At 38.4% G+C, this 10,099-nt stretch overlaps 1 protein-coding gene across 2 annotated transcripts in view; it reads left to right on the forward strand.

The window, feature by feature from the left end:
• The window catches only part of PRKCI (protein kinase C iota), an 85,437-nt gene extending 80,251 nt beyond the window's left edge, over nt 1-5,186 (forward strand). For both annotated transcript variants that reach the window (XM_526377.8, XM_063806394.1), the window contains one exon: nt 2,232-5,186. In XM_526377.8, coding sequence (XP_526377.3) covers nt 2,232-2,319 — 88 coding nt within the window. In that variant the 3' untranslated portion in view covers nt 2,320-5,186. The remainder of the gene's footprint in view (nt 1-2,231) is intronic.
• The last annotated feature ends 4,913 nt before the right edge of the window (nt 5,187-10,099 follow it).

Here is a 10,099-nt window from a genome sequence, read left to right on the forward strand (position 1 = left end):
GGGTCAGTCCTCCTCTCCCTTGATGAATGTAAAGCATTTGGTACTCATGGCTTTGCCTTGGGTAGCACTGCCTATTCTGGTTCTGTTTCATCTCTGTGACTACTTTCCTCTCATGTGTTTTCCCTGTCCCCTTGAGACCAGGATGCTCCATGGTTCTGTTCATGACAGCCTTCTTTTTGCTATATGCAGTTTGTACCTTGGAGATTTCAGCCAGCCCTGTAGCATAGATACCAGCTAATTAAATGGCTCTCAGTTAAATGGCAAATGGTTATTGAGCAAAAGGTGTTATGCTAAATACTAGACATTCAAAGACAAGACAGTCTGATCTCCCCAAAAGCGTACTGTCTACTAGAGGAGAAAGATGTGTACCAAGTCATTATTTCTGACAGCATTGTGTATTAGAAGGAACACTGGATTTAATCAAAAGATAGGAGTTTGAATCCCGATGCCACCTCTTACCAGCTGGGTAACCTTGGATAGGAATTGCATAACTTCTCTGAGCCTGTTCTCAAATTGCCTACCTCATAAGGTTGCTGTGAAGAATAAATGCATGATGGTTTCTGAAGCACTTATCCCCTGCCGTTAGATCTCCTGAGCTGCATTTCTGTTTAACATGGCCCCCAGTTTGTCAGCCAAGCAGCTCAAATATATGAAGTCTAAAATGAAAGTAATGACCCTTTATGATCTCTTTCTATTGTTCTCAATCAGTTCCTTTTTTTTAGTTACCTAGTTCTGCTCATGGTGTGTCCCTGTTGTTCAGATTCCAGATGTCAGTGGTTGTGGACTCCTCCTTTTTCTTAACAGATTACATAATACCTGCAGCTGCCAAGTCTTTGTCTGTGTTTTCATTATTTCATCATTTACATCAGATCCTTCTTTTCTCTTCCCATTGACACACCCTAGTTCAGGCCTCATTCAAGTCATACCCAGAGTATTGTATCAGCCTCCTAATTGATCTTTACTCCTTCACTTTGCAACCTATTCTGTATGCCTTGTGAAGTACCACTCCAATTCTTGAACCCCTTTAATTAGAAACCTTCAGTAACTCCTTCATTGCCTATCAGGTAACATCTATCCTCTTGGCTAGCATTTAAGGCCTCCCCACATCTGCTCCAGCCTGACTTTCTAGCGATACCTCTCACCATAATACAAACAGTGTTCTGATCAGTCTTAGCTACTCACCATTCCCTAGTAGTATTATTGTCTCTGCTTCTGCCTGCTCATTCCTGTGTATCCCGCCTTCATTTTTACCTATTGAAATCTTCCCATCTTTCAGAGCCACCTCAGATGCAACCAGATCTTTGATGGATCCAGGTGAAACTCCTTGGTGTAAACATCACTGGCCTCTTTGATTTAGCCATTATTTTTCTTCAGCATCATCTAACACACTTCTATTCCTGTGCTCCACCCTAATTACTTGCATTTCCCAAGACCTACCACAGTCTTTCATCATTCCATTCATTAAGTGTTTGCAGAATGAATACTGCCTTCCTTGATTTCTCCAACTAGAAGTCACACCTTTCTTTAGAACCATGGTTAGAACAGGACTTAGCTTATTGTGTATAAAATTTAACAAGTACTGCTTTCTCTTCCAGTAGGAGTTACCTCCCTTCCTTGAAGGAAGGGACTGTATCCTCTGTAACTTTGTGCTTCTTAGTATGGCATAATACATTTATGTATTAAATATTTGATAGCACTACTCACTGTATATTAAAGTAGAAGCCCAGTGTAACAAAATGCCAACCTCTCGCCTCTCTGTGACCCATGATCTCCCTGCGGTGTTCTCTCCTCATTCCAGGTCTCTTAGTGTACTTGTTCCTATTGCCTTTTCCTTTTGGCTAACTTCTGGGCTACACTAACATCTGGCTGTTGAGGTGACTACTAAATTGAATGCTAATTCAAACCTGGATGTTCACCTGTAACTAGGAATGTTGTTCTGGTCAAAAGTTAAGATTAACTGGAATGGTGACAACTGGTGTCTTTTTTATTCGCAGTCCTCAGTTTTGAAGTCCTTTTTGGCTCTAAACTTGCTTGTGAGATTATCGGGGTTTTTTTAATTTTCAGTACTCCATTCTTGATTCGTCTAGAAAATCTGGGGGATTAATCTAAAAATTTATAGATTTCCTTTCAGTACAATTAGCCTAATTACTTGTTTTTTAATCTTATTTTACCATTTAAAGGTTGAAGAAATCTTGATTATGATGAAAATAAATTTATTTTTCTTTCAACAGTGACATTGTGAGGAAGATTGATCAGTCTGAATTTGAAGGTTTTGAGTATATCAATCCTCTTTTGATGTCTGCAGAAGAATGTGTCTGATCCTCATTTTTCAACCATGTATTCTACTCATGTTGCCATTTAATGCATGGATAAACTTGCTGCCAGCCTGGATACAATTAACCATTTTATATTTGCCACCTACAAAAAAACACCCAATATCTTCTCTTGTAGACTATATGAATCAATTATTACATCTGTTTTACTATGAAAAAGAAATTAATACTACTAGCTTCCAGACAATCATGTCAAAATTTAGTTGAACTGGTTTTTCAGTTTTTAAAAGGCCTACAGATGAGTAATGAAGTTATCTTTTTTGTTTAAAAAAAAAAAACACTGCATTAAAAAAGTATCTGTTGCATTAAGGCACATAGTGGGATTACATCATAAACCTCCCATAATTTTTGTCATTCTGTGTTAAATCATTTCAGGGTTTAATTTTGAAATAAAAGATTAATATAAAATGCAACAACTTTTTATATTACCTATTAGTTTTGGAGTTCTTTATGTTTAAAAATTCAGGTGTAAATTTTATTGCCTTGGATAAATAAATTATTGATCTTTTTTAAGGCAGCAGTTATTAAATTGGTAATAGAAGATGCTGCTTGCTTAGAATTGGGAAATTCAGCTGGGTGCAGTGACTCAATGCCTGTGATCCCAGTACTTTGGGAGGTTGAGGCGGGCAGATCACTTGAGGTCAGGAGTTTGAGATTGGCCTGGTCAACATGGTGAAATCCTGTCTCTACTAAAAATACAAAAATTAGCTGGGCATGGTGGCACATACCTGTAATCCCAGCTACTCGGGAGGCTGAAACAGGAGAATCGCTTGAACCCAGGAGATGGAGTTGGCAGTGAGCCAAGATTACTCCAGCCTGGGCAACAGTGAGTGAGACTCGGTCTCAAACAAAACAAAACAAAAACCAAATTGGGAAATTCTTCTTGAGTTAAAAAAGACACTTTTTATTATGAATCAGATTCCAAATCATTAACTATTTTTGCAAAACTGGCACAAGTGGTTTTTCTTTTTAAGTATATTAACGGGGTAGCTCCTGAGCCTATCCCTTTATTGGAAACTTTAACTGCAGTGTTAATATATACACTGCAAAAGACCAAGGATGCAGTTGAATGGAAAATTACTCAGTGTATAGAAAGGAAAAAAACCAGAAATTTAAAATAGATACAGAAGAGTACACTGGTAATATTTTTATTTCCTATTGGAGAGTGAATCCCCACAGTTGCTTTTTGTGACTTGATTCAAATGAGGCACTCATTATTGTTACCAAACTTGTAAAAGCATTCCATGTCTTCAGTGGAGGCAGAATGTATAATATTTTTTCCTTATAATTTAGCATACAGGAAAATTATTTATTTTTTAAGTAGGGTATCTTAATTATGCTCATTTCTTCCCCTAAACCATATTATCTATATGATTGGACCCTTTAGTGAAATCAGAAAAATAAAGTAGGCATGAATAAATGTTCAGGACACACACATACACTCACACACATCACAGTATCAGCTCTTCCAGTGAGTTTTTATTAACTAGATAACACATGTAATACATAGTAGAATACATTTCAGAGGCAGAGTTCCTCGGATTATTTTTTATGGATATTAGTGTTCAGCAGCTTATTATTTAAAGGGGTGCCAAATATAGCATCCTTCTGTTGTTTATTTTAAATATTTTTTTAATGAAAAGGGACTTAAAAAGTAAACATGATTATCTAAATTACTTAAAATTTTTTAATCTTAGTAAAACTTAATTTTAGGAAAGTTATCTAGTTTAAATTTCAAATGTTTTAAAATTTGTAGGCATTTAATAAATTATCTTTTTTTGGAGGGGTGGATGCTACATTTCATTGGAAATGTCATTTTTCCAAAGTTTCTAGCTGTGTACTCTCTTTCCTTCAAGTAACATAAGTCTGAAAGCAATGAAAACGTCAAAGGAAAATGTTTATATACATCCACATGTTTATTTAATATGTTTCTCTTAACACCTGAAACTTGTTTTAAAACAAAAAGCAGTATTCACTTCAAATCATAAACTTAGAATTCTGTATCTCATGTCAGAAATATGTTTATGGCCTTGCTTTTAAGTGGTGCTGTTTCCCATAGGGCATTAGTTCTCAGATTTGGGAATGTGAAATAATCACCTAGGAAGCTGGTTTAAAATGCACACTAGTGAGCCCACCTTAGACTTCTTTTGGGGCCTTCGACCTCACTTTGAGAAATACCTTCTTCAGGTTATTCTTTATGTTTGTCCTGTGGTTAAATATTAGAGTATTCATGATAAAACATTTTGAGAAGGGGTAAGCAGTGAGTTATTACCCACAATTTAAAGCAAATTTTGAATGAATCTTTAAGTTAGGTATCTACCTTCCCGCCAGCCCCCCAAAAAAACCTCTCAGTGGTTTCTATCAGTGTACAAAATGATGAGCATTTTTCTATGATGAGGTTTTAACCATTATTCAGGGTGGTCTTTTGTTTTTAAATCTTTTTTTAACAAGATTTACGGTGTGTATTTTATACAGAAATGCATTATAAATGTTTTTAATTGTGTTCTGTTTTTTGCAGTCTTTAAGTGCCATGCCAATTGTTCTTATATTCTATAGAGGTTCGCTCAAAATACTCAACAGGGGAATAGGCAGCGGACAGTCAGAATGGTTGGAATTTTGGCGTTCTAAGAAAAACTTTATTTTGCATAAGCATGTGGTCAGATCATTTTGTGCATATGCAGCCTGGATTGGATGTTAAGTAAATGCTTGTTCAGTGCCGGTACATTTACTTAAATCTGTTTTTATTTTTGTCATGTAGAATACTACTGTGGTCATCATAATGTAATCTGTATTTCTGTACCTTTTTTTTTTTTTTTTTACTTTGAAGTCTTTAAATAAAATGTATAATACCCATTGAGAGTGGATCATTTTTCATATGTAGTATGTCAGAAATTTGTATAAGAACAAAGATGCATCAAAATTTGTTCAAGAAAAAATGAAAATTTCAGAGTTTGGAATTTTGCTGTACTTAAAGCAGCATTCTGGTAGAACTGATGCTGTAGTATTTACATTTAATAATGTTACATTTAGCTGGACATAGTGGCTCACACAGCACTTTGGGAGACTGAGGTGGGAGGATCACTTGACCCTAGGAGTTTGAGTTCAGTCTGGGCAATATAGTGAGACCCCATCTCTACATACAGAAAAATAAGAAATTAGCCAGGCATGCCGGCAAAGTGCCTATAGTCCCAGGAGGCTGAGGTGGGAAGACTGCTTGAGCCCAGGAGGTTGTGGCTGCAGTGAACTATGATCATGCCACTGCACTCCAGCCTGGGCAACAAAGTGAGACCCTGTCTCTCAAAAAATTTTTAATGTTATATTTATTAATGTAGATATTATTAAAAATTAGGAATTAAAATATTCTCCATTGTTTTATTTATTTAGCAACAGGGTCTCAGTCACCCAGGCTAGAGTGCAGTGGCATGGTCATAGCTCACTAATAACCTTGAACTCATAGGCTCATGGGATCTTCAGCTTGGAGTAGCTGGGACTACAGGCATACACCACAGACACATGGCTATTTTTTTTTTTTTTTTTTTTTTTTTTGGTAGAGATGAGGTCTCGCTATGTTGCCAAGGCTGGTCTCAAACTCCTGGGCTCAAGTGATCCACTCAATTTGGCCTTCCACCACCACACCCAACCCTCTCCACTATATTTTTAACTCATCTTTCCATTCATCTCTTTTAATTGGAAAACAAATTAGTAAGACATCAGCTGATCATAGAACATTTTAACTGGTTTTAAAACTGAAGCAAGGCTGGACACAGTGGCTGACGCCTGTAATCCCTACACTTTGGGAGGCCAAGGTGGGTGGATCACCTGAGGTCAGGAGTTCGAGACCAGCCTGGTCAACATGATGAAACCCCGTCTCTACTAAAAGTACAAAAAATTAGGTGGGCACCTGTAATCCCAGCTACTCAGGAGGCTGAGGCAAGAGAAGCTTGAACCTGGGAGGCAAAGATTGCAGTGAGCCGAGATCGCGCCACTGCACTCCAGCCTGGGCAACAAGAGTGAAACTCTCAAAAAATAAATAGCGGGCGCGCTGGCTCACGCCTATAATCCCAGCACTTTGGGAGGCCGAGGCGGGCGGATCACGAGGTCAGGAGATCAATACCATTCTGGCTAACACAGTGAAACCCTGTCTCTACTAAAAATACAAAAAAAATTAGCTGGGTGTGGCGGCGTGCGCCTGTTGTCCCAGCTGCTGGGGAGACTGTGGCAGGAGAATAGCGTGAACCTGGGAGGCAGAGCTTGCAGTGATCCGAGATCGCGCCACTGCACTCCAACCTGGGTGACAGAGCAAGACTCTGTCTCAATAAATAAATAAGTAATAAGTAAAACCGAAGCAAATTTAAAGATTCAGAACAGATTATCTGTTCATGCTTTACAGTAATCTAAAATCTAATATTTCTTCTTTTTCAATTGTAACTAGTGTCCATATTGTAGCTAGTGTCTGTATAAACAGTGTGAGTGCCTTTACTTTCTTTTTTCTTTTCTGTCTTTTTTTTTTTTTTTTTTTTTTTTCGGTAGAGGCAGGATCTCACTGTTGTCCAAGCTGGCCTTGAACTCCTCCATCTTTCTGCCTGAGCCTCTCGAAGCACTGGGATTACAGGCATGAGCCACCATGCCCCATCTCTACTTCTTTTCTTGATTACAGGCATGAGCCACCGCACCCCGCCTTCCCAGATAGGATAAGTATTTTATCCTAATTTCAACTCTTGCTTAAAATGAAGTTCTAGGCAGTATTAAGAAAGTACTTTCCAGGCTATTCCCTGTATCACATCATAAATTTGGTGGTTTTCTGTGAGTTAGTAAAATCCTAAAACAGACTCCACAGAGGAACTTGAAGCTTTAGGGAAATTTTTCATTAAGGCATTCCATCACTGGGATAACCAGTTTCTCCCCGAAAGGTACAACCAGTCTCCAGTCCTTGAAATTCAACAGCTTGCTTTGTGGACAATGGCTAACAATGAGTCATTTGCTCTATCTGAAGGTCTCCCTTCCTAGATTTGCTCTTGTTTACTCTAGGACTTAAGGATCAGTTAAGAACCAGATGGCTGGGCGCAGTGGCTGACGCCTGTAATCCCAGCACTTTGGGAGGCCAAAGCAGGTGGATTGCTTGAGACTAGGATTTCGAGACCAGCCTGGGCAACATAGTGAAAGACCGTCTCTACAATTTGCTGGGCGTGGTGGCATATTCCTGTCATCCCAGCTGCTCGGGAGGCTGAGGTGGGAGGATTGCGTCAGCCCTGGAGGGTGAGGCTGCAGTGAGCACTCGAGTCTGGGTGACAAAGCAAGACACTTGTCTCAAAAAATAAAAATCTGAATAGTTTATATCCCTAGCTTATTCCAGAATATACTGGAATTTACTGTGCACGATGCTTAATAAGGCTAATAAAAACAACCTCTGCCCTTGATGTTAAACGTAGAAAACAGACATACTGAGATGTTCATCTCCACAATGAATAGTCCAGTGACAAAAGCCAAATAAATGCATGAAAATACACATTATGTAATCATGATGGTTCACTAATGAAACTTACAGGAATTTTATTTAACATTCTTTTGTAATTAATGCTGGACATCTTTCAGATTTATGGTAGATTCCACAGCTTTCTGGGTTTATATATACACAATAAGAATAGAATCTTTAGATCAATCTCTTAACATACACACTATGAGATTGTTTTTGGCTTTTGTGCTGAGAAATATGAATTGGATTTTGCCTGGGAATGGGAGAGCAGATTGTCAGCTGCTTCTGCTTAGATTAGATCTTTTACAGTCCATCTCTGAAATTTATAATTAAAATGAATCCAGCTCAGAATTTAAGAGTGATTTTTGTGGCAGTGCGATTCACTTTCATGTAACTTGTGCCTTACTGGTGTTGACATTTTATTTTTACTCCAATTACTATTTTTAGTATTTGTATGGATAAACAAATTATAAGTACCTAAGAATTAGTGGCTGTTTAATGTGATCTTTTACAAGATATCTGAAAATGAAAGCCCATGCCAGATGGATTCACTAGACTTGAGAGGGTTAAGTTTTCATCAACAATTTAGTTGGTCAGAAGCAAATTCCAATTGTTTAAGAAAGAGCCTGTTGAAACGCTCTAGCAAAATTTTTGAAAATTTAGATGCTTGGTTTTTTCCATAAAAGGGAAGTGCTGGGTGGTTTGTAGAGGTAGTGCCACATAACCAGATTTAAAACTTGCATGAGAGAAACTATCTGCAATGTGGGTGGCTACACTTGATGATTTTTACATTATTCATAATATATTTAGGAATAAAAACATATAAAGGAACTTAAATACAGAAAATACAGAAATTTAGTTCACATTTTATGGCCTTTTACAGAAAATTTTTAAGAAAAAAAATTTTTGAGGCAGTAGATTTTTATTTAAACAGCCAGATTTTTTCTTTTTCTTTTTTCTTCTTTTTTTTTTTTTTTTTTTTTTTTTTTTTTTTGAGACAGTAGTCTTGCTCTGTCACCCAAGCTGGAGTGCAGTGGTACGATCTCAGCTCACTGCAACCTCCGCCTCCCAGGTTCAGGTGATTCTCATGCTTCAGCCTCCCGAGGAGCTGGGATTACAGGAGTGTGCTACCACCCCCGCCTAATTTTTGTGTTTTTAGTAGAGACGGGATTTCACCATGTTGGCCAGGCTGGTCTTGAATTCCTGACCTTAAGTGATCCACCGCCTCAGCCTCCCAAAGTGCTGGGATTACAGGTGTGAGCTCCGCACCCAGCTCAGATTTTTTAATTTAAAGATCATGAAAGAACATGCATTTATGTACAGTTTGGCTCAAGTTTATCCAGTTAGAAAGTATTCATTTTCTAACAGGGAAATTTGAATCAGCGTGCTAAAGACTTGCTATCTTCCTAGATTATTTTATGTTTTAAATTTTAATTTATGTATTTATTGAGGGCCTTATAATGTGTCTAGCACTATGCTGATTCTGTAGGATTTGGGAAAATGTTAAATAATTTTTTGTGACAGAAGGAATAAATGCATTTCAGAAAAGTTGGCTTAAAGTTTAAAAAAAGGCCTGTGTGTATGTTATTCCTTTACTTAGAAGATATTTCCCATGATTAAAATAAAAATGAATGTTCTACCCCAATAGTGGGGAGTACGTGGTAAGGGGGCGGGGTAGGCCTGGTGGACTGCAGTGTGCCTGGTTGGCAGAATACTGATTCTATCTGCTTCACCACCACCAGGGGCCAGTCTCTTGCTATAATGAAGGTCAGAGTTACCAGCACCATAGCCCTCTGGAGGAGCCAGTGTATTCACTACAGGCCGGTTACCTAGAGGTTCCAGGATTTTATCAGTGCTGATCATGTGTATTTTAATTTTACGGAACTATTAAAAGTCAATATACCAGCCGGGCGCGGTGGCTCACGCCTGTAATCCCAGCACTTTGGGAGGCTGAGGCGGGCGGATTCCTTGAGGTCAGGGGTTTGAGACCAGCCTGGCTAACGTGGTTAAACCTCGTCTCTACAAAAATACAAAAACTATCCGGGTGTGGTGGTGCATGCCTTTTATCCCAGCTGCTTGGGAGGCCGAGGCAGGAGAATCGCTTGAACTGGGGAGATGGAGGTTGCAATAAGCTGAGATTGCACCACTGCACTGCAACCTGGGCGAGAGGGCGAAACTCCGTCTCAAAAAAAAAAAAAAAAGTCAATATACCCTTTGAACTGTTCTTCAGAACGCTCTAATATGTTATCAGGGAACCTGGAAGGTTTTGTACTAGAATTGCTCTGCCTACTTT

The sequence above is a fragment of the Pan troglodytes genome, chromosome 2 (assembly GCF_028858775.2).
Source record: "Pan troglodytes isolate AG18354 chromosome 2, NHGRI_mPanTro3-v2.0_pri, whole genome shotgun sequence".
NCBI lineage: Eukaryota > Metazoa > Chordata > Mammalia > Primates > Hominidae > Pan > Pan troglodytes.